At 37.5% G+C, this 27,987-nt stretch overlaps 7 protein-coding genes across 9 annotated transcripts; 3 read left to right on the top strand and 4 right to left on the bottom strand.

The window, feature by feature from the left end:
* The first annotated feature begins 88 nt into the window (after nt 1–88).
* Nucleotides 89–7,706, top strand: LOC114528197 (transcription factor Dp-1-like). 2 transcript variants are annotated; one of them, XM_028549811.1, is made up of 14 exons: nt 89–452; nt 716–846; nt 1,046–1,106; nt 2,934–3,031; nt 3,143–3,228; nt 3,312–3,380; nt 3,808–3,937; nt 4,216–4,278; nt 4,617–4,760; nt 5,100–5,168; nt 5,298–5,446; nt 5,954–6,120; nt 6,596–6,656; nt 6,895–7,706. In XM_028549811.1, the coding sequence occupies exons 1-14, from the start codon at nt 407–409 to the stop codon at nt 7,130–7,132; spliced, it is 1,512 nt and encodes a 503-aa protein (XP_028405612.1). In that variant the 5' UTR covers nt 89–406; the 3' UTR covers nt 7,133–7,706. The 2 variants fall into 2 exon arrangements, with proteins under 2 accessions (XP_028405612.1, XP_028405613.1); XM_028549812.1 differs by having other exon boundaries at nt 4,620–4,760.
* A 162-nt stretch (nt 7,707–7,868) lies between these two features.
* LOC114528198 (WD repeat-containing protein 53-like) lies at nt 7,869–9,545 on the bottom strand. The gene is made up of 2 exons (XM_028549813.1): nt 8,820–9,545; nt 7,869–8,518 (listed from the first exon to the last, which is right to left on the bottom strand). Exons 1-2 carry the CDS (start codon nt 9,490–9,492, stop codon nt 8,199–8,201), a joined length of 993 nt encoding a protein of 330 aa, XP_028405614.1. The 5' UTR covers nt 9,493–9,545; the 3' UTR covers nt 7,869–8,198.
* A 107-nt stretch (nt 9,546–9,652) lies between these two features.
* On the top strand, nt 9,653–27,964 carry LOC114528149 (RNA-binding motif protein, X-linked 2-like). Its single transcript, XM_028549749.1, has 5 exons — nt 9,653–9,751; nt 10,301–10,407; nt 10,642–10,693; nt 26,968–27,097; nt 27,185–27,964. The coding sequence occupies exons 1-5, from the start codon at nt 9,738–9,740 to the stop codon at nt 27,716–27,718; spliced, it is 837 nt and encodes a 278-aa protein (XP_028405550.1). The 5' UTR covers nt 9,653–9,737; the 3' UTR covers nt 27,719–27,964.
* On the bottom strand, nt 11,039–11,718 carry LOC114528153 (histone H3). Its single transcript, XM_028549754.1, has one exon. It carries the CDS (start codon nt 11,692–11,694, stop codon nt 11,284–11,286), a length of 411 nt encoding a protein of 136 aa, XP_028405555.1. The 5' UTR covers nt 11,695–11,718; the 3' UTR covers nt 11,039–11,283.
* LOC114528148 lies at nt 12,799–15,710 on the top strand. Its single transcript, XM_028549748.1, has 2 exons — nt 12,799–15,043; nt 15,519–15,710. The coding sequence occupies exon 1, from the start codon at nt 13,071–13,073 to the stop codon at nt 14,154–14,156; it is 1,086 nt and encodes a 361-aa protein (XP_028405549.1). The 5' UTR covers nt 12,799–13,070; the 3' UTR covers nt 14,157–15,043; nt 15,519–15,710.
* Nucleotides 16,897–19,108, bottom strand: LOC114528146. Of its 2 annotated transcripts, XM_028549747.1 has the most exons (3): nt 18,081–19,108; nt 17,307–17,980; nt 16,897–17,136 (listed from the first exon to the last, which is right to left on the bottom strand). In XM_028549747.1, the coding sequence occupies exons 1-2, from the start codon at nt 18,997–18,999 to the stop codon at nt 17,349–17,351; spliced, it is 1,551 nt and encodes a 516-aa protein (XP_028405548.1). In that variant the 5' UTR covers nt 19,000–19,108; the 3' UTR covers nt 16,897–17,136; nt 17,307–17,348. The 2 variants fall into 2 exon arrangements, with proteins under 2 accessions (XP_028405548.1, XP_028405547.1); XM_028549746.1 differs by having other exon boundaries at nt 16,897–17,980.
* LOC114528152 lies at nt 20,740–22,342 on the bottom strand. The gene is made up of 2 exons (XM_028549753.1): nt 21,802–22,342; nt 20,740–21,472 (listed from the first exon to the last, which is right to left on the bottom strand). Exons 1-2 carry the CDS (start codon nt 22,251–22,253, stop codon nt 21,448–21,450), a joined length of 477 nt encoding a protein of 158 aa, XP_028405554.1. The 5' UTR covers nt 22,254–22,342; the 3' UTR covers nt 20,740–21,447.
* Nucleotides 27,965–27,987: the final 23 nt, after the last annotated feature.

Below are 27,987 nucleotides of genomic sequence, written 5' to 3' on the forward strand. Positions count from 1 at the left end.
TCCTGGGAATTCTTTGCGCGCGTAAATTTTAGACCAATCAGAATGCGAGTTGTGACCCCACCGCGAAGCTCAGTTGTCGGGGCTTCCACCAAGAACCAGAGGATCGAAAATTTCACAAATACGGTATAGAATTGCTTCGAACACACAAAAGAAAGCTAGTTTTACTTGTGTATCTATTTAATTCTTGAATTTTAATACTTTTTAAATACTGAATGTCTAGAAGTTATACGGTAACGAGATCTGATCTCTATCTCAGCGACTTTTTAAACAAAGCCCGAAATTTAAAGTACAGTAGCGAACGTCCATGCCAAACACGACGTTTACTTGGTTGAAACCTTCCTCGAATCGTTTGAGTCGTTAGGTTCCGAACTGTGGTTAAAGTGTATGCATTATTTGTAGTCTTCTGATGACTACTTCTAGCGAAAGTTTGGCGAATGTCTGGAATACTGGAGGTAAGTTATTATTGCGTGTTTCATGTCTTTTGTGGTTTAGAACTTCACGTGTATTTTGCTCGAATGGTTTTCATTTCATTGTTCCAACCCCAACGGCTTTTAACATACTACGACGTATTCAGTGTCGATTTATTTGTAAAACATAAGTTAGTATATACCCTAAGTATGAACCGCATACTGCGATACATGCTTTAGTTTGCCACGTTTTTTTTACATGATTTTTATGAGCAGTGCTGGAGTTCTTAGGTCCTTGTCTTCTACAGATATTGCCAAGAAGTCTCTGACAAACGGAGCTGTTTCCTCACCAAATATTGCTGGATCTCGTGAAACTATAGCTCAAAGAAGCATCCTAAACGGGTTAAACAAAATCGATTCAGAGAAGCTTCATATGCAGGTATTTTCACTTTTCTAATAACCACGAAACTCTTGAGGTTTATGGTATGAAAACAAGTCCATACTTGTGCTAGCGAATTAAAATGGCTTAGCTAGCATTTTTTAAAGAATGTGATTTAAAACATATCATAGTGGAAAGTAAAAACATTTTGTTCTTAGTCTCAATTTATTTTGACGTATAAGGTTTATTTTGCTTGCAGATCTCTTCAAATATTGCAAGTACACTACCACAAACCAGTGTCACTGCTGTGAGACCCAAAGGTATGTGGTTAATTGTTATTTTATGCCAAGCAATAAAAACCAGCTAAAACACTGGAAATGTTTACTTGATACTTATTATTATATTAGTTCATAGCTAGCTCTTTGTAGTTCTATTTTGCCATTTGTATTAAATAATCATTTGTGTGGCGAAAATTTGTATTCATTGATGTACACAACCACATTGTTCCATGCTTGAAATGGTGAACTCTACCTTTTAAAAAATAGCAAATCTACTTATGGAGTAGGTTCAGTGAGTACCCAAAAATACAAAAGAACATCTTGCCATTTCAACGTAACATATTTTGTTTATAATTATTGACAGTAGTTCTCAGGCCACACACTTGACATTGCTCTTATTTTTAGTTCATGTAAAATAAAAAGCCTGAAGCGATAGCAATGTAATTTGTGTGACCAGAGTGTCATGTTTAACTTTCTTGATGAAGGCCAATAGGTCAAAACATTTAGAATTTTTCTTGCACATTCCAGGCAGTTATTTAAGCAATATTTATAGGAAGATATTTAAAAAAAAGTAGCTGAGATTTTCCTTCCCAGTTTTAATGAAAAGCTTCATGCTTCACTCCTTGATTATCAAGTTTATTTATTGCAACATTGTTACAAATCATGATTCAGTCCAACTGCACTGAGATTGCACATCCAATCAATCTACCAACTATAGTAAGGCATAACCAAAAATGTTGTGTTTCCAATCAACAAACTTCATAAATATCAGGTTTGTAGGTTGAAGGTTTCTTTATTTTTGAAATACGACTACTGAGGGGTTCATGGGCCCATAATAATGTGTTATTTGGCCAACAGGCCAAGCATAATATTCAACAGTGCAGTTAAGCATATTAATTTTTTTTTGTACTTGTAAAAAATGTATTTATTTTTCTATAAATTCCATGTCTCTTTATTCCATTTCATATGATATGCACATAGAAAATATACACATTATTTGGTTCATTATATGCCTGAAATATATTCAACCTTTTCTATTAAACATTCTTTACTTTGAAGAATTTTTCATGTGTCTCGGCCCACGTAAGATTTGGCCCATTATGATATATTAAGATTAGATTTTTGGATTCCGGATTCCACTGCTTGGATTCAACTCCTTAGATTCGTTGGATTCCAGATTCCAATTTATAATTTTTCAAGTTGCAGGCAAATAACCGCTGTTTGTTGCATACCGTTTGCCTATATTTGGCAAATATTTTGTAAAAATATAAACATGCAAAAAAAACGTAAAGTTCATCTTTATCTCAGCCTTTAACAAACAACACAAATTAAAAATAAAATCTTCATAGTTACATCAGTAGATTCTTCTCTCAAAGCGCTGCTGCCAGGGTAAAGCAGTGCATATTTCACTTTAAAACTTCTTAAACAATGGATCCTAGAATAACCAGGATTCTGGATTCCTCAAAAAGTTTGGATTCCGGAATCACTGTCTGGATTCTGGATTCCAAAACGTTAGATTCCGGATTCCAAAGCAAAAAAATGTTGGATTCCGGATTATCTTACATGGGCCGAAATATGCCTGTTATATATTTGGGGAAAAGATCCACTTATTATCAGATAATATCAGATTCCTGAAAGGAGAACTTCTATTAAAGACTCTTTATAATGTAATTAAACGAGTAGCTTCAAACTCTGAAACCTACATGTTCATGCAATTAAGATTATTTAAATCTGTCTTGCAAGTCTTTGTGCACTCATTTGAACAGATCTCAATCATCTGTTTGAAGAACTTCTTCCCTCACTAGTTACCTGACATAAAACTTGTTAACTAAATTATCTAAAACAATGGTTTCTCTTTGTTACTTTTAGTTAATTCTGTTGAACAACAATTCACAAGTCCCACCATAATTCCTGCAAAAATGTCGCCAATGATTTTGCCAAAAACAATGGATCCAGCATCCCCATTGGTAGGTCAAATTCGAGTTTTTGTATGCTTGCAAACCAATCCATGGCCATTTAAAGTTGAGACAGTTTTATGCATACCAGACTTGAATCGCTAACTTGAAAATTTTATACAGGTATTGGGAACGTCATCACCTCATGGTCAGATGAATGTAACCACCCCTCAATACATAGTTGCTTCACCTCATGGTGCCTGGTCCAGGTTAGAAACTTTTTCTGGTAGTAATGTCCAATACGACACAGCAAGTACATAGTATTAAATCAAGTGTAATTCCCATACTGTAGTGGTGAAAGTCTATCCGGAAGTCGAAAGAGAAGACTAGACCTGGATGAATCGCCTGATAGTGCTGAAAGGTATCAACTTGCCATTTTGTAGGAACCTAGAATTTATCCTTTCTCGGATGTCCTTTGTTTGAGTGTATTTATTAATGTTTTTGAGTTTTAAAAAACGAGTTCACGCAAACGATAAAAGTAATTAAAAGTATAAATTAAGATCCGATAAAATCCGATAAAAGTATTAATTCAGTATGATAATTACCAATATAACCAAGGAGCAGCGTGGCAGCGTCTTAAAGTAATTTAGCATCAAATGTGGTATAACAACTGCCAAAATAGACAAAACACTTCTCGACGTTTCGACCTGAGGGCCTTCGTCAGGAGAGTTAATAGTCATACTAACTCTCCTGACGAAGGCCCTCAGGTCGAAACGTCGAGAAGAGTTTTGTCTATCTTGGCAGTTGTTATACCACATTTGATGCTATTAATAATGATAATTATGTAGAAAAAAGCGTGGCAAACGAATCATGAGTGCTCCAAAGACGCCAAATGATAAAGTTGGAAAAGGGCTTCGACATTTTTCAATGAAAGTTTGTGAAAAAGTACAACAAAAAGGAACAACATCGTACAATGAGGTGAGAACTATTTTTCACCCAAACAATAACTGATCTCCCAAGGAACGCCCATGATAACACCAACCTTTTGTAGATGGGGTCCGAGAGCCTTATTTTTTCGTACCTAGTGCCCGTCTAACGTGCGATTTAAAACGTATGAGATTAAAAGTTCCGAGATTTGAATCTATTTGGATAGTTATTACTGTCTTTTAAAAAATATTTTGTGAACAATGGAAACGAAGATCATGTGTTTCACTAGTTATATTGCGTCAGCGTGACTGTCAGAGATGGTTTTTTAGGTTGCAGATGAACTTGTGCAAGAATTTAGTGATCCTGAGAAACATATGAGTCAGGCTGAGCAGGTTGGTTAATGTTAAGTGAAATGCCACGTTGATTCCAATGCTTCTGCAATGATTGAATGATTTTGTCAATGGATGCTTGTTGTTAAGCATTTAGATTACACGTTTGTGATGAGATACTAAGAACACGAAAGTCTAGAGAAAAGACTCTTTGAGTCTGTAGCGGTCCTCGGTCGAAATGCCAGATCTCATCAAACCAAGCTGTTATAAGTAAACTACCAACATTGATAACTACCTCCGTAATCTATAATAGTGCACTTCTTGCACATTTTTCCCTCTTTGGCTGTCTTCGGAGTGATTAAGCTATTTTTCTACGATATTTATGTCCTTCGTTTGTTTAGCAGTACGACCAGAAGAATATCAGGCGTCGGGTTTACGATGCTCTTAATGTTCTTATGGCTATGAATATTATATCGAAGGAGAAGAAAGAAATTAAGTGGATTGGTTTGCCAACAAATTCAGCGCAAGAATGCCAGCACCTTGAGGTAGCTGTTATTACAACCATTTCAGGTTAAGAATTAAGCCCAAATATGTAAAACCATCCTTTTTAAAAAGGATAATTTCCGGTGGGAACTGGTTGTATAAAACGGAAATTAACCATGATTAGTGACAGAATTAACTGCGATTAACTTGCAGAATTTATAGTCGGAAGTTTTATACAACCGGTTAGCGTTTAACCTGTATTTTGCGTATCATGCACCTGCAGGCTTAAGAGAGTGGTTGTATTCATGAATAAAGACCCTGCCAAAATCAAATCGCATCAACGTAGAATTTAATAAATGAACGTGGTTCGTTTATGTATATATTTCATTGTGACGTTGTAGACCGAAAGAGCTGAAAAAGTTGCGAGGATTCAACAAAAGACGGCACAGTTACAGGAACTAATTTTGCAGGTAGGTAATCGATTCCAAGTAAAAATTTTAAGCTTGACACTTGAATTTCACGTTGCTATTCCATACGTGTTCAACTGAAAGGCATATAGAGTAATCTTACCAAAGAATTTTGTATTTTTTTACGTTTAGCAAATAGCGTTTAAGAATCTAGTAAAGAGAAATAAAAAAGTTGAGGAAGAAAAAGGACCACCTCGAGCTAACACAACAATACATCTTCCTTTCATTATTGTCAACACGAGCAAGAAAACTGTCATTGATTGCAGCATTTCGAATGACAAGTAAGTATTGTCAATAATACTTGTGAGATGACAAAGATTTTGAGAGAAGTGCACTTCATGCAGATATGATATTGGGTCTCAATATATATTGACGGTTTGTTCCTGTAAGGGCCTGTTTACATGGAGTGAGTTATCCCGGCTAGGCGAGGTGAAAACTGCATATAATGAAAGACTAATCAGGTTAAGCCTTTGATGTGATGCGCTTTTATCTTGCCTATCTGAGATAACTCGCTCCATGTAAACAGGCCCTAAAGCAAGTGATATATCTGTCCTGTACCTAGGCGCTTTGTGCTTTATTTTCTGTCGCGTGGTTTTCGTCAAACAAAGCGTTTGGGAACGAAGCGGGCGATGATATACCGTGTTCTCCTCAAGTCAGTGTTAAACCATATATAGTATGGCCCCTATAAAAAATGAAAGATGGTATTCCTTTTTAAAAGGATATTAAGAATTTAATTTTCAATCAACCTCGCGAGACACTCACAACTACTGCACTCTTATTCTTTTTAGATTCGAATATCTTTTTAACTTCGACAACAGATTTGAGATCCATGATGATATTGAAGTATTAAAAAGAATGGGAATGGCTTTTGGCTTAGAGAAGAAAGTTTGTAATGACAGTAATATTGAGTTGGCAAAAACCATGGTGCCAAAAGCACTGGAACCCTACGTGACAGGTAAGGTGTTGCAGAATATTTCCTTTGCAAATGAAATGGAGCTTACACGATAGAGGCAAGTAAAGCTCGCTTTTTTTCCTTTTCCTGCCATGTGCTCGATTCTCCACCACATCACTGATGTCAAGTCAAGAGCACTATCGTTTTTCTCTTTCTGTTATGTTTTGGCTATATTCAAAGATGCATACACACGTGTATAAAAAAGAATGTTTCATCTTGAACGATTAATGTAAAATTGAAGCCTGGTTTGTGTATGTACACCTGCTATTTGCCGGAAAAGTTGAATTGAAACTGTACGCAGGAATTTGAGCCCTGTTTCGCAAAGCAATGAAAACATACGTGTAACTATTCAGTTTCCAGATGACAATAGGCCAGTGCCAGTTAAATATTTTAATTAGAAAGTTATAAAAGTTTGAAATAAACCATTTTAAAACTGAAATTCTTAGTTTCATCGTTTGCCGATATCTTTTGTGTTTAGATCTGGCTAAGAACGGCCCTTCAGGTTTAGGATCAACTGGTATCACTCCAGCTACTCCAACGTAAGTCACTTTTATTCCTTTGCCTCGTTGATATATTTTGTTAAATACGGTTTCCGTTTTCTTACGTTGTTTTTCGAAAGGGTTGGAGTTGTATAACAAATGTTTGTTAGCTAATTCCTTTTGCGAAAACCATCACCTCTTCAGGTGTAATAAGCAATCGACACACATAGGCATGTTTGTATTGATGTAATGATATCAAAATTGACTGGAAATCCTAAAGTGATCTTTAACTCAACAGGAAACAAGGCTCCCCGAACTCGCCATGTACTGTACACACTCCCATTAAATCATCGCCGTTAGCAACGCCTTTGACTACCTCATCAGAATCTGTTGCCAACGGAGTTCAAACGCCGTCAGGACATCGTGCAACAACACCGTCGCTAAGCTCATGTCCGTCATCACCCCCAGGAACTCCTCACACCGACTCGGAGTCATCACGTGATGGGTTTGGCGACGGAGAGGCAACGCCGAAATAAGAATGTTAAAAGAGGATATTACACATCACTTGCTCATATAAACATGTCTTGTTCATCCTGCATCTCCGGCGTTTTATGGGGAAAACTTGTTTGCAGATGTTTTGTATTTTATTCTGAAATATTTTCCATACATCAGTTATAGCTTTTGTGGATTTGTAGAATTTAGCAGCGCAAATTCTTGCATGTATTATATTATATTATATTATATATATATAGTCTGCATCAAGGCACTGACACTGGTCTTATGAATGCATTTCTTGCATTGAATTCACTAGGCATGATATCAATTGCGCTTTCTCAACAAGTAGGTAAATTTCTTAACGAATGTATAGTTAATATATGAGTATAAAGATAAAGAAGCATTGCTCCAAACTAATGGTATCATCTGGGGCTTTCGTTTACTATGTAGCCACATAATACTTAGCCTGAGTTACAGCTGCTTGTATTATGGCAGTGACTGGGTAATTGCAGCAACAGAGCTTTTAAATCTTCTGCATGTTATGTGACTAAGTTTGCACTAACACTGAAATAATGGTATAAGAAAAGTAATTAAAAGTTAATAATGGTGTAGGATTGGAAGAATGTTTGAGAACAGTCACAAGGTAGTCGCATAGCCAACACATGATATAGGATATATATTGTTGTAAAATAAAAGAAAATGATGTAGAGAACAATACTGTCTAAAATATGTTACTCTTCAAATGTATATTTCACATCGACAATCAGGTTTTTGATTAAAGAAGACTGATTAACAAAAATTCCTGCCAGTCTCCATATATTTAGACTGCGTGCTGAAGTTCGTCAGGTCAAGACGTATCGTCACGTATGTACCATGTAGTATTTAATAGGTGGCCCCAACACTCAGGTTTTTGATGAAATAAGCTTTGTTTCTTTCTGCACAGTACTGGATTTGGATGGAAAAGGGTTGGAACTTGAAAGTTGGATCTGTATTTTTGCAGTGGGATTGATATTGTAATGTCACTGATATGGTGGTTTTCACTTTTAAGTCAGTGTCTTGCTATACTGCCATGATGATCTTTCATAAGTTAGAAATTATCTCAATACATTATTGTTGTTCATAAACATGAACAATTGAAGATTGATCAGCAACAAAGATAGAATTTGTTTTAAATGAAGAACAAGCTATCCAGTTTATCTTACTACAATGAACTAACTCCTGACATAGCTCGTAATTCATTTTTTGTTCAGTTTGTGTTTCTTTCCAGATATTGATCTTGCCATCATTTCCAGCAGATACCAGAAAACATGCTGTGGTGTCAGGACTAAAAAAATAAACCTGACTAACTTCTGAATTGTGAGCTTTAAATTTATTGGTGCATTCAAATTTCTTCCCTTGGAATTTAAAAAATCCAATCTCTCCATTTCCTATAATAATAAAATAATAATGGTAAAAATTAACTATATCATAAGCTATTGAAACATTAAAACTACACACAATGGTGCAGGGTAGTCCTTCCCTCTTACTTTATGAATTTTTAATATATAATTTGTAATTCATTAAGTAGAAAAGCTTGCAATACATTGTCTCTCAAACTGCATAGAAAAGCTGATAGGAATTGATGAATATAAGTTTTTTAAGGTTTTTAACCTAAGTTTCTGGGTGGTATTACGTTGGTGATAAAGGCTTTCTCATTTATCATTATATATTTTCTTACTTATTTCATACCTAAACCTGTTGCAAATGTCTTTCCATCTTTACGCACAGAAAGTGAATGAACAAATGGAGGATTAATGAATAATGTTTGGTTTTCTTCACTGTTTTTCATTACACAATCATTGATATTAAATAGTTGCTGTGGCTTTCCACTTGAGAAATCCCAATTTATTATATGACAATCAAGCCCTGCACTCAATAGTTGCCAAGACTTCTTATGTCTGAACTGAACAGAGGAACATATATTATCATGATGTCGTGCAAGCGTCTTAAACAGCCGTGATTCCTGAATATCAATAACTTTAATTTCACCGTGATCATCACAAGCTGCTAGATATTGTCCAGTATCATTCACACAAAGTTGGTTAATTTCGTCCACATTAAAATCAAAGTTTACAATACATGATGAACACTTTCTCATGTCATAGGCAAGAACTTGTGTTCCTGATGATATATAGAAATTGTTGCTTTCTGATGGATTGAAAGTGACTGAATTTAATGGACAATCATCTGGGGATGAACCGTGTTCTTTATTTACATTAAGATCTTGAATAATTTGGCCCTCAGGTGTCCACAATAAACATCGTCCATCCTCGCCAACACTAGATAATACACCTTCAGTACTTATATCCAACGCGAGAACAGTCCCACTATGCCCAATTCTCGCTTTCCTCGAGAAGTTCATTTTGCAAAAAAAAAAGAAAACGACCACACTCTTCAATCAATTTTTTTTACCAAAAGGAAAAAGTCCACTATGAGTAATAAAGATGAAGTATTCCCTAATACACATTCATGAAACCGCTGCAAGTTGAGTCGACGCTCATTCAAAAACGTTATTTATTATATTTGCACAAAAATTGTATTTTTCTTGTAGTTGGTTGTTTTACTAAAGTTAACATTACTCGTGGAGTTATTTGTTTCACCGTTATCATGAATCCGTTGACGTATGTATTTATTGTATTATTAATAACATGAATTTGAAATCATGTAATACATTTATATTTCTTCATATTTATATTTACTAGTAACCAGGGTTTACTACCCTGTCAAGACCAGGTCAAGTCAGCGGGAGGGTGACACCGAAGGGTGGGGGATATGCCGGACCTGGGGTACTAAATAGAAACCAGGCATAATTAGCTAGGGATGCGTTTATTTATTGTTGACCAATTGCACTCAAGTTTTTCATTGGGGCCCGTGGTTGGCTATCACAACCCTTGAGGCAGAACTATTGTAATTAAAAGCAACCACCTTCCTGGAATGAAAGGCTGGTCTGATGATATTTGATTATGTCCAGAATCTAAATCATATGAATAAATCAGATAGTCCTCTAACAAAGTCCTTTAATGTCTAACAATACCACTATACCAGATAAGCAAAGTTTGGAGCACAGTGGTGGAAAAGTTAACCATTTAAAAGTGTAGATAGGCCTGATAGGGCTAACCATGGTTAATTTAAAAGTTAACAACAACTAAAAATTAGATTTTTGTCTGTAGCAATGTCAAAAATATTCAGAAGCTGAATGAAAAAGTTTTACAAATGGGTGTCGAAGATAATGCATCATGGCATAAACAGTATAAAGATAGTGCTTATGTTTTTATAGGTGAGAATTGTAAATTATTTTTTCAGGTGTCATTTAGTCACTTCTCTTATACATCATTTGACAAACAAATGTAGACTTTTTTGACCAAGCCAAGCCTAGATAAGATGTAGCATACTTATTTGCACACTATATCCATTTATCCTGCTTTTAGATTAAGTTTATGCAAGCAGGATAATTTAGTGCTGTTTTGAAAACAAGGCTTTAATTAAAAAGCTTAATTCCTTTTGCATATAGGTGGAATGCCTTATGACCTAACTGAAGGAGATATTTTATGTGTATTTTCTCAGTGAGTATTTACATTTGTTGTTTTTCATTATTTAAATGATTTGAATATGAAGTGAGAGTACTGGTTGTATCCAAATTACTGGGTTGTAACTGGAATGTTTTTCCACTCCACTATTTTTATGTCACGACTATTAAAAGGGGTCCTACACAGTTTTTTTGCAACTTTTGTAAGGGGCACTTTTGATACCATTTGATCACCAGTATCTGGCAAGTATTGTATCAACAAAAAAGCTGGTATCAGCCATCATTGATATCAGATACACATATTCTACCTTGGAAGAAATTTCTCATTGACAACAGGACAAGGTGAAATTGTGTAGTGAAAACTGTGTTTAGAGCTAGGGGTTTCTGGTACCCTATTAAGACCCAAATTTTTTTATGCACATTTATCATTTTTATAAAAAAATTTTTTTGTTTGGATGGGTTATTTATAATAATGAATTGTCAAGAAAAGTGAATTCTGAGGACAAGTAATTAGCTTATTAGGACACTCTCTAAAAGCAAGAATCAAGATGCATTTGTATTCTTTTGTGAATTTGGTGGCTCTAAAAAGAGCCGTTTTTTGTTTAAAAGCGTTTAATGAATGATCATTTATGCTCGTTCACCACGGATTCTTCGTGCCAGCTGGATGTCTTTAGGCATGATTGTCACTCGTTTGGCGTGGATGGCACACAAGTTTGTGTCTTCAAACAGACCCACAAGATAAGCTTCGCTTGCTTCTTGTAAAGCCATGACAGCCGAACTTTGGAAACGAAGGTCGGTCTTGAAATCTTGAGCGATCTCACGAACCAAACGTTGGAAAGGCAGCTTACGGATCAAAAGCTCAGTTGACTTCTGATAACGACGGATTTCTCGAAGGGCGACAGTTCCAGGCCTGTATCTGTGAGGTTTCTTCACACCACCTGTAGCTGGGGCACTCTTACGAGCTGCTTTCGTTGCCAAGGTCTTTCTTGGTGCTTTTCCACCAGTTGATTTACGAGCAGTTTGCTTGGTACGAGCCATTTCGTTTTTTCGAAACTTGTTATCTTCTTCGGAATCACAGTGATATTGTATATCGATATTCGATATTTACTGTTTGAAATTAGCGCCGCTTGATCATGATATTACGGTGGCTCACAGGGGCCACCCATATAAATACGTAAATACCAATCCACAAAAATTCAAAACACAATTTAAATATTTCGAAAGGCACTTTACATGTTTTCAGACGCACTTTAAAAATTTTTAAACGCACTTTAAGTTTTCCAACACACTTTAAATTTTCCAACACACTTTAAATTTTCCAACACACTTTAAATTTTCTAACACACTTTAAATTTTCTAACACACTTAAGTTTTCCAACACACTTTAAGTTTCTCAAACGCACTTTAAATATGTTCAAACACACTTTAAGTTTTCCAACACACTTTAAATTTTTGAACGCACTTTAATTACATGCGGGCTCATCGCATAATTACGCGCATGCGCAAGTCAAGGTTACTTTATTTTCTTTTTTATCCCGTCGTGCGCGGTGCGTTTTTTCGCTCAATCTAATTGAACTTAAAAGCTCGAAGGAAAGCAAGGAGTCGAAGATATAAGCAGTACATAATTGATCATTATGAGTTGTGCAGGGTGCGGCAATGCTGCGGCTGATGCAGAAACGTATTGTGAGAATTGTGTATCGAAGAAAGAGACTACGGATCTTATTGTTAATTATTTTAACCGTGGATACCCATATGGAGAAACTGTTGTTCTTCTAAATAGTTCTGGCGTATCGACGTCTTTAAGAACACTAAAACGTCGTTTAAAGTCGTTAGGTTTAAAGGGAAAGGGGCAGGTCATTGATGAGCAACATTTACGAACAGTAATTCAAGAAGAAGTTGAAGGAGCAGGAAGGCTGTCTTGATATAGAAGTATTTGGCATGCTTTGAGGCTTCGCCACCATATTAACGTTAGTCGTCATGTCGTAGCGAAAATAATGTAAGAGATTGATCCAGAGGGTGTCCAAATGCGAAAGGCGAGACGATTACATCGTCGATTATCAGTTATGTTGATACGATTACATCGTCGATTATCAGTTATGTTGATCTTCCCTTCAATTCATTCAATTTTTTTTTTGAAACCTCCATTAAACAGCTATCACCACTACAATATTACCATTTGCAAGCGACCGTTCGGCGCAAACGTTTTCACGCGTTTTCTTACGTTTCAAACGTGCACGTTAGGCAAACCAAACATACATGCTGAAACGTATAAACTAATTAGTTTAGACTGTGAGTTGACATTGTTTGACATGTCACGCCCACATGTCCAACAAACGTAAGCGCGCACATTTCTAAATATACTTGCATGTGTTAGTTCTATATTTCCACACATAATCTTCTGTAGCTTTTACATTATGCATGTCAATAAATTTGGTAGATCATACAGCCTTGGTAAATCACTTGATAGTGATTTAAGGCGTCTAATTATTGATGAATGCCTTAAGTCTGGTGGAGATGCAACTGTTGGTTACTTGCCCGTCACTTACGTAGAAATAGCTAGTCGATTCAGTATCTCTGCAAATACAGTTTCCAAAATATGGAAGAATTTTTGCTACCAAGGACGAAAGGTTGATCCATCACCAAAAGGCGGAGATCATTCAAGCAAATTTTCTGAAGGGGATCTCGAACTTCTTGAGGTTCTTAAGCGAGCTCATGGCACAATTCAGCTGAATGAATTATATGCTATACTTGAGGAATTTGGTGATTGTGGTGAAGTTTCGTTGTCATCGATTTCACGAGCAATAAAATCCAGACTTCTGTCCGGAAAACGATATACTCGGAAGCGTATTACCAGCGTAGCCTTTGAGCGCTTTACTGATGAAAATATGATTTATACTCAGCTTTTCATCAACTACCTATCTTCAAAAGATCCGAGAAGGATTAAGTTCTTTGATGAGGCGGGGGTTAAGACGCCGTGCATCGGTACACGTTTATACGGAAATGCGCCGTCCGGGGAACGCTGCGTGGAAATTGTTCGAAAAACAGAATCTCCAAATTTTACTTTAAATTTACTGATTTCAGTCAATGGCCCTGAATATTACAACATTCTGGATGGCCCAACTGACACTGTAAGGTTCTGGGATTTCTTCTGGGAGGCTTCTCAAGCAGCACATGAGATAACTCGACGTCCTGCTCTCGAAGTAGGGGATATCGTTGTGATGGACAATTTAGCTGTCCACCACTACGAAGGCGGCCAAATTCTCGAAGAAGTTTTAGCTGAGATGGGTATCGAGCTATTGTTCACCCCAACATATTCTCCCGATCTTAACCCTATTGAGCTTTGTTTCAATAAAATAAAAACAGAACTTAACGGACGGTTTTCAGCCGACGTTCATCGTAATCTAAAATTAGCTGTTGCAGAAGCGGTCGAAAGAATATCAGCGTTGGATACGAGGAGGTTTTATCGTCATACAGCTTATCTTTTTCCTTTCGTTGGGTGATGCTTACAAACAGTAATACATTGAAACATTTCACACAAAATACTTGTAACATTTAAGTTTCGTATTTTCGTACATTGATATAACAGAATGATTCAGCAATATCATTGCTTTGGTAAAGTTGAATATATCTGTAAAGTTTGACATTGTGTTAATTGTAAATATTACATTTGACCTCACAAAACTTTGATAACTGCATTTAAAATGGTATTTGAGGATTTTGGGGTAGGGTTTTTTTAAGAAATCGTTAGTGGGTGGGCATGAACAAATTGTATTAACTATAAATTGTACTGAAATTGTTAATTGAAAAATAGGGGAGTTTGTAGGGGTCTGGGGGAACACCCGCAGATAATTTCCTGTATTTTTTAGTCTCCGACTTGATTTCCTGCATTTTCGGCGATACTTACTGTTGCACCATCTCGGCGGAGTGAGGTTTGTTGGGGAAGGAGCTTTCGCCCGCCAGTTAAAAAGGCCCTGTTTTCGGGGAAAAACAGTGTCATATAATCAATTTATCGGCACGGCATGGCTAAAATGGGTACTCGTGCTTATTTCATCCATGCCCCACCTTTGTATTGGTAGTCTGAAAACTAATAAAATAAGGTACGGGTGCCAATTTTTGCCGTGCCGTGCCAATAAATTGAATGTAGTGTAAACAGGGCTATGTCAGTTTTCCGCCGCGGGATAAAGGTCACGCGTGGCACGCAACTGACAGTTAAGTAATAAACCTGACTGTCAGCAATAATTGTCGTTATATTTATTACAAACATGATGATATAATTGATAACAAAATAACGTTTTCTCAAACTTATGGTTCGAACTTGAAGAGTACACAGTCACAGGTTGCTATAAACAAAATGATCTTGCAAAGCAAATCAAACCTCTCAAACTCGGTAAGTTTTGAAGACAATTACAGTAATAATATGCCGAGAATAAAAGTATAGCAATTATCTATAAAGTATGAAAGTATCAAAGATATTTAGCCTATTCTAAATCTATAGCTAGCACTCTCAAAATATAATACGAACTAAATATATATTGTTGATCAATGGATCAATGCATGAGTGCAATACAAACGAAAATCGAAATATAAATTCATCAACCGATGGCTTGGATGACCCTCATGAAATGTAAACAAAATTAAAACAAAATGAAAAAATTTACAAACTTTATACTGGTTAGCTATCTGTTCAAGTTTATATCTAGCCTTCAGTAATACATTTACCCGGTATATTTAGTTAGAATAATATGAAAACTTCTACTTATAGTTGCTTCTAAAACTAAATACTATGATAGAACAGTGTCTATGATATAACACAACATACATGATTGAAAAGCTTTCTTACTTGAGACATTTGTCATTTCCAGACGAGAGAAACATTAAATGTAATGCTGCATCCCTGGTCTCTGACTCTGTCGATGTCAGAACTTCTGATGCACTAGGACGTGAAATAGTGTTGGGCGCAGCAGTGGTTTCGGATAAACTTGCAGCAGTACCAGTGTTTCCAGATGAAATTGCAGGATCACTGCTCGCATAAATTACACGACAGGAATCAGATGGATGAACACTGGCTGTTGAACTGTTGGCTGTATGGATAGAAATATGGGTTCATATTCCCGTAAGAATAATTTGGAAAATCTTGAAATGTATAACTTGGCGCAGTGTTGTTTAATTGATAAGGTGTCGGAATGGGTTCGGGACAAGCATTTGCTACAGTTGTAAAGAGAGATCGCTGCTCCTGCTGAACTAAAGACTCCTGTTGAACTGAAGAGTCTAATAAGCTTTGTTTCAATACCATGTTGAGCTGCTCTGCTTCTTCTTGAACATTTGATGGCGCGCAACGATGAACAGAACTTGAATGCGAGCTGGACGTAGCTTGGTCGCTGGGATTAGGAAATGAAATCCCTTTTTCTTGCAAAAGAGCTTTGGCCGGATTTGTTCTTTTCAGCGCCCTGGTTCTTTTGGTTTTGACTTGCGACATGCTTGAATTGGCATTGTACTCGTCTCCTGAAACATCTTCTCGTTCTAAGGCGACCTCTAAAATATCCGAAAGTTTGTGCTTTGCAGGTATTCTGCCTTCGAAGTGTTCTTTACAGTGTTTCTCGAGAATATAGACGTGTTTACGCAAAAGTGCCCATTTCTTTATTCCCCCGTCAATATACTGGTTTCCGCTCTCTTTCATAAGGGCCTTTTCAATTTTATTTGACAAACTTTCAGACAGTTTATTCGCTTGTTCTTCCTTTAGACTTAGGTCTTTCTCGAGTTTAGCAATTTCGTCTTTGACTTTTTTTATCGAATTACGAGCCCCGCGAGAGTCTATTTCACCAGGGTGCAATTTTTCTTCACCACAAGCAAAAATAGATAAGCATTTTTCATAGTCACAATGACGTGCAGTATGCCCTAAACGCATGTGACAATTTCGGCATAAGTTACCTTCGGTTGGATTTGATTTAACTCGTAATATTTTCCTTTGCACCTCCTGTTCGTTGCTCTCGAGTTTGTAAAGTTCAGACCTTTTTGCGGCTATGCGATCTTTAACTTTTTTCACATACCTTTGAAAAGGTGTTTCAGCAACAACAGACTGAGCTTCGTCGGAAGAATCGGAAGAATACATTGTTTGTTCTTTTTGGTCGTGCTCAAATAATCTTTTCCTTGCATCGCGAGATACAGCAGGCCGTTTCTCTTGAGGTTTCTCCAGTGGTTTGGTTTCTTTCATCCCCAACGGCGTCCTAGGCCATATTCTGTCGGTCAAAAAGTCGCTTAAAAACAAGTTTTGTTCCCCCCTCACGGGGAATACTTTTTGACAAGCAAAGTCTGTAGATTATTATGCGTAAAATTCAAATTCACTTGTTGTAATTTTCACAAACCTGCAGTTTTTTAGTACAACACCGCCAAAGTTTCACGAAATCAACACATTTCGCAATCGTTCGCCGCCATTTTTCATTAAACTTTCGTTAATGTTTAAATGAAGTTTGTCACATTCCGCTGAAAAAAATCCCTGGTACAACGGCTCAGAATGTCAACATGGCGCAGGTTTTAAGGGCGATACTGTACAATTTTAGTTACTTTTCATCAATTTATGGCTGGTTTCGTCAATTTATACGTTTTTAAAGTTTTTGGATTAAAGATAGATGTATGCCTAATCGTTTACTTACTTGGTGGAGACTGGAGAATATTTTGAAACTTCCTTTCAATGATTACATACTTAGTAACTCGTCATCATCACTGACATCATCATTGTCATCAAAGAGATCGCAATCATCTTCTGATGTGCTTCTATCCTCATCCACTTCTACCGTATTGCTACAGCTTTCACAAGAACACAAGTCACTGCATTTCAGTTGAGCTTTAAAGCAAGAACATCTTTGGCTTGTACATCCTTTCTTACATGTGCACTTCACAATTTCAAGGAGGGAATCTGGTGCGGCAGGAAGTGTCATCCACAAGATCTTATATTCGCCATCTAATATCCACCCATTCCCATCAGGAGATGGAATATTCATATGAGATGACAGAGACTGATTCCACACAGCTGTTTGATAATTAGCTCTCTCAATGTGTTTCAAGAGACAATCAGAATTTGGTGGTAACACATCATCTGAATATTTCCCTGATTTGAAGAGGTTATATCTGCATTCATCAGTATTAACAGCAATCTTATCGCCATACATCAAACACACAAACCGGTGGAGTTGGCTGACTATGAGGTCAGATGGTGGAAACATGTTGCCCAGCATGCCAAAAGTTTCTGTAAATTCTGGATTTTCAGATAACGTTTTCCAAACTTTAACTTTTCCCTTTCCATGAAATGAGCTTGTGGAATCACAGCCTATACAGTTATTTAAATATTTTAAATCTGTTAAACATTAATTGCTTGAAATTCACTTCGTTTTTTAAAAAAGCATGCTGTCAACAATGTTGCACAATACCTGAAAATGCATGAAAACCTAGCAGACATTTGCATGTGTCTTCACCAAGTTTTTCGCAAATTGTGTTTATATGAATACAGCGAAATTTATTTCCTGAGCCCGTCATCATGTAAATATCCTTCTCAATCACATGTTGCATGGCAGTGCAAAGAACGAGAACGTCAGTGTCAGGACTTCTGATTATTACTGTGTCATACGTGCTTGCGGCATGCTTGGCATGCAACAATAGGCGAGTATCTGCCTCCTCATGGTTGCTATCAAGTGGTGGAAACGAGGCTGTTCTAACAGGGTCATCTCCATTTCGACCGGGACGGTATATGTAACATTTATCCTTAGATGTTGCGTACAGAACAGAGACAGAAGCAAGCTTGGATGACTTATATGATTTCCAATGTTTGATGAAGAATTCGAGCAACGCTTCTTTGTTTTCTCCAGAGCTCAGAAATTTTTTCCACTGCTTAGGAATGTTCTGCTCTTGGCTATATATGTGTACTCGTTGAACTCCTTCTGTAGCGCGTCTTACTCGCTCAGTGTTCTTGATACTTAGAGCAAGATACCTGTCAGCGACAAAATCTAGTCTTAATGCACGACAATCGTGAGCTAATTTTATGAGGAAACGGAAAACTGAATCCGCAAAATCCCCAAATGTTTTCCAGTTTCCTTTCAAGCACTGCACAACAGCCATGGCGTCTACAATGAGTGCGTTATCATGAGGGATGTCTGTTTGATCCACATGTGGGTTTTCGCCTTCTCGTTCCAGTATCTCCGCCAATTTTGATTTTGCTGTCTTTAAAAAACTACCACTTACGGAGGCAAGTGACAAGGGATATGCACCAAGGCAATAAGACAAGATATTTTGCATATCAACGTCCCGGCTTTTTGCAACAAGTAAAAGCTTTGCAAACAAGTTTCTACTCATTTTGAGTCCAGTTTCTTTTCCGCCACTGTTTTTTATCCCTGTTTTAGTTTTCTGGATAGAGGGAAGCTTGTTCTTCTTAATTGTTTGGAAAATATCTGGCGTTTCAATAGCGAGATTGTTTTAACAAAATCTTGAAATTGATCTTCTCCACTCTGTTCTGCTCCAAGTAAACTTTTGGCAACATTGTCATCAATGACAAATCCACTTGCTAACGATACTAAGCTCTCCTGCTCTGCATCAAACGGTTGTAACATATTTGAAACGGTGGTTATCACACTTTCTACCGACTTCTCGTAGCGATCGCATTTAGTGGGATCGAGGTCTTTACGTTTTCTAAAAGAAACAGTTGAATTCGCAACCATTTAAGTACTAAAAATATTCGTTTATTCGCGAATATTGTTTGGTCATACCTTGGTTTGTACTCCATTCCTGCTAAGCTCTTGCATTGGCTGGTTATTGCTGCTCTCTGTGATTGTGAAAGAAGCCATCGATGCACTGCACCACGATTCAATGTGAAACCAATCAAGCCTCCCTTAGTTTTTGCATCACGGTTTACTGTCTGCTCTATAGTTTGATCGCATGCAACTGCGGCGAAGCCATGATGACTTTGACGCTGAATGGCAAAATTTTTTGACATTTCAAGTCGAATTCCTGAAAATTCAGATGAACGGTATTAATTGTATGCATAGTTACATTTACACATACCTTGCCTGAATGCGGGAAGCGACAAGCAATCAACAGAAAATATGTGAGTGGACAAGAAAGTATTAAGTGGTTTTATTGTATATGTTTACATACTAGTTCTACATAAATGTTCCGCATAAAAAAGCTTGATGTACACTATATACCTGGATGTTTTTCATGCAAAGACGTCATTTCCAACCAGTAAGCTGTTCCATATCTTGCATAATTAGTCTTATTACACACAAAAAACCAAGGAAGCATTTGTCTGAATGTAGATAAATGGAGCTCCCAATCGATCTTTCGCGTTGCACGGACGAACATCAGCAATATACCTACAGTAAAAAGTTTTATTTACTTTGGTGCAAACGAAGCAAAGAGAATGAAAGAGGCCCTTAAGATATTGACCAAAGGTCGTTTCTTGTGCAGTTCGTTGTTTAATTTATGGAGCAACTCGAGTGTTCAGGGAACGTACAAATACGCTACGTTTTCATATGGTACGGCTGAAGTAAAAAACAGCTTTAGCCAAAGAATCATGAGTATGTTAACTCTAGCCTGCTGATCACAATCTTATAAACTTTGATTCTAAACGGAATGGCGAGTTGTATTAATGCTCCAGTTCGTCAATTCGCTGTAATTTTAACTTGCAACTTTTGTATTATTAAGAGTTTCACATATACCTGTCATTTTAAGATAAATGCTCCAAAATGCAAACGTCTTTGATTTTTGCGAAGTTTCTGCCACAAATGAATCGTATTTATCACATATCGTCTCAAACTCCTGACTCAAAAGCTCCTCTTTGTATCGTTGCGTCGGAAAGCCGTCTGCCATGACTCCTACACATGTCCGAATTTTTTCCTGTTCTGTGATATCCAAGCTATCCAGAAAGGCATCAAATCGAAGACGCTGTAATGCTTCATGCATGATTTTGTGGCAAAACACCGACCTATTGTAGTGTTTACCAGATAGCCACGCCTTTAATTGATCCCTCATTCACTATCCCCGATTCATCAGTATATCCTGCATATAGAAGAAATTTTGCATGCGTCGTTATATTATATACTATTTATTTTTGGTATTGTAAATTTTCCAAAGTAGTTTTTAACATGCATTACCTTCAGCCCTGCATCTTCAAACAGCTTCGATATTGCCGACAGAAAGGACATAATTGTATGAAACTCTCCTAATCGCACGACCAGTTTGTTGTAAAACATCTCGTTTTTCCACCTCACTTGTTGCACCTTCGCGTATACAGCTTCGTCAAATACCATTACGATATGATCTAGTTGCAAGGCATTTGCAATGTCAACACCACTTTCGAGGATTGCGTTTATAGTTGAGTATTCAGTGGGCGAATTGTCAATGACAGGGAGATAACCGATTCTTGATTCGTTTGGTATTTCTGTTTCATTAAGCATCGTATTGAATCCAGTCCATCCGGGAAAGGGACTTTCTTGGGAGTGATGAAACATTTTTACAAGTACGTATGCTAGATCCGATTTAAGTGAAATATTTGTTTTCTCATTTTCACCGTAATCTCTGATGTCATCAGGAATGTTAAATGCAGCAGTCTTTTTCACTCCAATGCTGTAAGGTTTTAGAGTAACGTCAGGCATCTTTAGCGATCGTTGGGTTTTCTTTATCACTGTTGTCTCTATATTGTCGTCGTCGTTGTTTTCTGAGGTAACCTGTTGGATAATGATGCCATTCGTGACGTGGGTTTGTTTTTTAGCTTCTTCCCCAAAATCGATATTGTCATAAACAACATTAACATGACGCTCTGCAACAAAGCCTTTAGGAATAATATTTGATCTATTCAATGACAGCTGTGCTAATGCGGTGTCATATGCCATGGTTGATGAGAGGGATACACAATGACCAAAGCCGTTTAAGAGAGTTACTAAGTTGGAACAACCCGATATTTGTCTTACAGCCATGGCTAAAGCTAGTGATTTTGGTGTTTGTGCTCTACCGCCACTGGAAATGTATAACAGATCCTGACAAAGGGAAAACAACTTGAAAGAGCGATCGCCCTCTAAGGTTACATACTCTGCTACTTCAGGATCATCAGAAAACCCGACTACCCAAGCAAAAAAATTGAATATAACTGGAGGAACTAACTTTTTCACATTAGTAAAGTTGATATCAGCTGCAACTGGTGGCCACGTATTGTACCAATCTTGTGCTGCGGATTCACGAAAGGTTTCTCTTAGAGATAATGCAGCGAAATACATTTCTTTCAACGACGATCTTTCATTAGTACGGACTGCTGTTCGTTCGGTTTTATGATTATCTAGTATTTCCTCTTCACTATCCGATGACTGTTCTTGCGACACAAATGTCTCTGCAATCCTTCCTCTATCTAAACATGCTGCGAACACAATGTCACTCCGACGTCGCGCTTTGGGACTATGGAACACAAGCTGGGGAAAAGTATTTTTCAATCTTCTTTTCAAGCGAAACGTTTTGTAGCTTGATGCGTCTAAATTTTCAACCCGTGCGACGGTTTTATCGAACTCGTCTTTCACTCTCGTCATATCATAAATCTCTTGACCTTTGATAATTTTTGTCATGATAAACTCCTCGCTGAAGATGTTAAACGAACGTTCGAATAGTTTATTGTCAGTTTGTCCGTCTCTCTCGCTTTTTTCATGGTTTGCCACACATCTGGTATATTTTTGTAACAATGAGTGTGATACTTTACTTCGAGTGCAATACAGTCCTTTCCTTCGATGTGTAGCAGGATATGTTGGTCCGCTTTCTTCTTCGCAGCTTCCCTCAATTTCCCCCCATCAATTGTTTCAGAAGAGATAAGCTTGTCCAATTTGCGTTTTTTACTAATCTGTTGAAGAATAGAAATAATCTATTAATTAAGTGCCAATCTTACAAAATTTCGTAAATTAAAATAGAAGCTGATACTGTAACATTTAAAATTTCTTACTGAATCAGTGATGTACAAACTTTCTCTGCCACATATAATACAAGTAGGTGGTAGCACATGAGCATTTCTGGGTTTCACGCGCACAGTTTCATCAGTGGACGATCTAAGAAACTTTGCAGGCACCTGTGTCTCATCATCGGTGGAAAGCAAGATCTCGTCTACATTAGACTTTCTTTCAATTTCATCTATCTTTTCACATCGCCGTTTCGCGTGTGCAACTAAAGTTTTGTTGGTAAATTTTGAATAGCATTCCCTGTGGTAATAAAGGTTTTCAGGACCTGTTGCTGTATCCCGTCGGCTACCACGCCGAATGATTTTTCCGCCACTTGTCTTTGCTCACCAATCGAGCGATACCCATTTTTCCCGAAAAAGTAAAAACTTTTTAAAAGAAACTTCGGTAAAAGCAGTGAGAGGGCCACAATGCCCGTCAAAATGAATCAAACAGCGCGATTTAATTGTTTGTTCTGTCATAAACAATATACGTAGTGTATAATTAAAGATGTTCAAAACATTCAACAGAGTTGCAGATATTTAAAAAAAATACAAAAAAAAATTATATTCCCGCGAAAAGGCGCGCGAATTTATTACATATAATCAGCGGAAAGTTGTAAGAACGTTATGTTAGACAAAACAATAATGAGTAAAAGAGGATCATTTCGTAAATATTACATGAAGTTTTCTCAGATAAAATGGCGGCGAACGATTGCGAAATGTGTTGATTTCGTGAAACTTTGGCGGTGTTGTACTAAAAAACTGCAGGTTTGTGAAAATTACAACAAGTGAATTTGAATTTTACACATAATAATCTACAGATTTTGCTTGTCAAAAAGTATTCCCCGTGAGGGGGGAACAAAACTAAACGAAAATCCAGTCGAGAATACGGCCTATCCAGGCGTCATCAACACGCAAACACAATCGGACCGTTTCGTAGTCTCCCTGAAGCACTGACTTACATGAACGAACAGCATCCTGTACATCATTTTCTCCAGTAATGGTAACAAATGTACCCTCATCGTCACGATATTGGATTCTCAAGGACTTTGGATCCCGTCCATCTCGATAATAGCTGCCCACCGTGTCCCAAACAATTTCAGACAGCATCGCTAAATCCAAATCTTTCAGACTATTAGATGAGATTGAACTCGTTTTACAACGATCGTAATCACGACCATATATAATTTTTACTTGTACTGACATTTGATTCTGTAAAATCGCAAACGCCTCAATACGAATGTTATGTCTGAAATCTTGCTGGAATGACGCCCTTACGTTTGTTGGACATGTGGGCGTGACATGTCAAACAATGTCAACTCACAGTCTAAACTAATTAGTTTATACGTTTCAGCATGTATGTTTGGTCCGCCTAACGTGCACGTTTGAAACGTAAGAAAACGCGTGAAAACGTTTGCGCCGAACGGTCGCTTGCAAATGGTAATAGTTGGGAAGGAAATACAGCACATCAGGAATTCCAGACACTGTTTCATTCTGGGGCTTGCGTATATAATGGATATTCCAGTGCTCTTTCACTTTAGTTAAATCATCCTGAAGTATCTTGTTGAAACAATACCATAATGCTTCCATGTGATATGTGTTGCCAATTTCCAATATTCCTTGTTCTATCATGTCTTGGAAGAAGTCAATCCACCAGCCTGACCTGTTTCGTCGTAAATATGACCACCAAGCCTCTATTCTCTGGTTTGCTGGAGATGAACCATATGCATGAGCTTTTTCCCCAGCCCATTCATCATTACCATCTGACCTTAGATAGCACTGCATAGCACACATAAGAACGTTTTCAGTTCCACAGTCTGTACGGAATGCGCATAGGGATAGGCATACCGATACACAATTCTCACAGTACGTTTTTGCATCAGCCGCAGCATTGCCGCACCCTGCACAACTCATAATGATCAATTATGTACAGCTTATATCTTCGACTCCTTGCTTTCCTGTGAGCTTTTAAGTTCAATTAGATTGAGCGAAAAAACGCACCGCGCACGACAGGATAAAAAAGAAAATAAAGTAACCTTGACTTGCGCATGCGCGTAATTATGCGATGAGCCCGCATGTAATTAAAGTGCGTTCAAAAATTTAAAGTGTGTTAGAAAACTTAAAGTGTGTTTGAACATATTTAAAGTGTGTTTGAGAAACTTAAAGTGTGTTGGAAAACTTAAAGTGTGTTAGAAAATTTAAAGTGTGTTTAAAAATTTAAAGTGTGTTGGAAAACCTAAAGTGCGTTTAAAAATTTTTAAAGTGTGTTGGCACATATTCAAAGTGCGTTTGAAAACATGTAAAGTGCCTTTCGAAATATTTAAATTGTGTTTTGAATTTTTGTGGATTGGTATTTACGTATTTATATGGGGTGGCCCCTGTGAGCCACCGTATGATATATACTCAGCAAACTCTAATTTCATTGGCTGAAAAAATACAATCATGGTTTTCCACCATTGGCTCAATATGCAAAATTCCCATTGGCTAGGCATACCATGCATGATTGGTTCACAAGCTAAAATTGTGATCCTCTTGGCATTGTAAGGTCAGTATGATATGAGGTTGTACTGTGATGGCAGTTTTTTCATCAGCAGCAATACAAGTTATACAACTATGTCTATATAAGTACTACGCGAAAATTGGACGACGATGTTACTCTATAAATTTTAGCTAATTGCAATTCTTCAACACGAGGCGAAATTTTCATTTTCCCGATATAAACTAATAAACTTGCATGGCACTCATCGATGCTAAATTGCCCTGGTAATGTGCCTAAAACCAAGCAACCAATCAGAGGTTAGGGAAGTGGTGTCTTCGTAGACGTCCGATCCCATTATGTAGCTATATATTACCTCGCGACAAGATGGGAGCTATTCTAGAAGCACTCAAGCAGCATTCGAAGTTAGCGATTCACAGGATTCAGAAACAAGATGTCTGGTCGTGGTAAAGGAGGCAAAGGTCTTGGAAAGGGAGGTGCAAAACGTCATCGTAAAATCTTACGAGACAACATCCAGGGAATCACGAAGCCCGCTATTCGTCGTCTAGCTCGTCGTGGTCCAGGGTGCATTCGGTGTATATCACACGCCGAAGATACGCCAAAGCAATCTTAACATTACGCCAACTTCCCACCCTGGGCCATACTCACGACAATCACCCACTCCAGGACGTTACGCCAATCGCAGACTCGCCAGGACGTTCGACTCGTGAGTCAAAAAATGCTACACGTTTAGAGGACCATTTTTAAGAAGTTAAATGCCTTTGTTGTCGTTAAAATACTTGAACGCATGCAGTTGAAGTCGGTGTGTATGTGGACCTTTGAATTACAAAGTTTATGTGTTTATCCGGTATTTATGCGCCGACAAGTTAAAAACAGTGTACGCCACTACGCCAAGGAAAGTTGATTTTACGCCAGTACGCCAAGGATACCCTAACTCTACGCCGAAGATATTCCGATTTGTCTACACCGAATGCACCCTGGGTCGTGGTGGTGTCAAGCGTATTTCAGGTTTGATTTACGAAGAAACTCGCGGAGTCCTCAAAGTTTTCCTTGAGAACGTGATCCGTGATGCTGTCACATACACCGAGCACGCCAAGAGGAAGACTGTCACTGCTATGGATGTTGTCTATGCCTTGAAACGACAAGGAAGAACTCTCTATGGTTTCGGCGGTTAAACTTCGTGCTGAAAGACAAAACAAAAAACCGGCTCTTCTAAGAGCCAACAAATCTCTCGAAAGAATACATGAACTCGATGATGTAGTGAACCCTAAACCCAAAACGATAATTTCTCAATATCGTTCGATAATAGTTCGTGTGTACGGCTAAACATTAACCAATGCAGTTGTGTGCGAATATTCGTGCTCATTGACACAACATTGGGCTATGTTGAAACCCGATATGTAACTCTATAGTTGTATATCTGAAATATGTGCTCCTCCATTATTAAAAGCGCTCACTGAGTGTAGTGAGACTGGCATAAGTGACTGATTAAGTCTGCATTTTAAACCCCCGTTCATCGCCTCAAAATTAGGTCTGCTTTCCACAATCAACTCGTAGAAGCACAATAGTCCATATAGAAGCACAGTAGCCAGACATGAATATGAAACAATATAAATATAATATATACTACGCCCACGGCGTGCGCGCCTGTTAGCGTGCTATTACAGCAGATGTACGTAGGCATTTTTTTTGCGAGTCGTGACTGCAAATGGCCACCGTGATTGGTAGACCAACTACAGGTTTTCTTACTCGACCTCATCTTTAAACGTGACGAGAAAATAGTGCAAATAATTTCGTTAAACCTATATAAAAACGTTTCCTAAGCCGAGCCTCTCAAAAATTCTATATTATTTTATAGATACGGCGAAATTGTAGATATTAATTTAGTTCGGGATAAATCATCTGGAAAATCAAAGGGTTATGGATTTTTATGTTACGAAGATCAAAGAAGTACAATACTTGCTGTAGATAATCTTAATGGCATCAAGGTATTCGTTAACTTGAGTGGAATAATGCCTTTCTTATTCGCGAGGTAGTTTTATATTGTATTTATCTATACGGTTCTCTTATTTCAGCTTGGAGGTCGAACAATCCGAGTTGATCACGTAGCAAACTACAAACGACCAAAAGGTGATGAGCGAGATGAAAAAGGTGAAAGAAAAGAATTACCTCTTGTTGGATGTGCGCCCACAACACCACCTGGTTCAGACGAAGATCAGGAAGAGGGAAACGATATGACATTGGATCCTAGGAAGAAGAAAAAGAAGAAGGAAAAAACACAGAAACGACCAAAAGAAAACAAGAAAAATATAGAGATGGCAGGAAAAGAGCGAAAACAAGGATTATCGTCTGGTCAAGAGAGTATATTATCAAAGATTGCGAAATTAGACCAAAATTTCGAGGGTAATAGTAGAAAGAGATGTAGTGATGAGCGTGGTGACCAGGATAGATCACACTTAGAAAAGCATAGGAAATCAGACTATAAAGACAGTGACAGAGAAACAAACCGCAGAAGAGAGCGAAGAGAAAGAGATAACGAGAGACAACGTGGAGATAACGAAAGAGGAAAAGATAGAGACAGAAAACGATATGAAGACACAAGAAGGTAAGTTTAGTGCCAAACAATAGACCTCATCTCGTCTCATTAAAGTCTCGGGTATCATGAAACAATAATTTGGAAACTTTTTCTAAACAAAGAATATCAGACGAAAATATACTTTTACGATAGGCATTTCCAACGGAGGCTAACAATGCAAAACTTGCAGTGATTTAGTACCAAAAGCAGTGAATTCAATTTATAATTATATTGTCTGGTCACAATTCCATTATTTATTGTATATTTCTATATTTCAGTAAATTTATGCATATATAAAATATC

This window comes from Dendronephthya gigantea, unplaced genomic scaffold (genome assembly GCF_004324835.1).
Source record: "Dendronephthya gigantea isolate DGI-Jeju-01 unplaced genomic scaffold, DenGig_1.0 000048F, whole genome shotgun sequence".
Lineage (NCBI taxonomy): Eukaryota > Metazoa > Cnidaria > Anthozoa > Malacalcyonacea > Nephtheidae > Dendronephthya > Dendronephthya gigantea.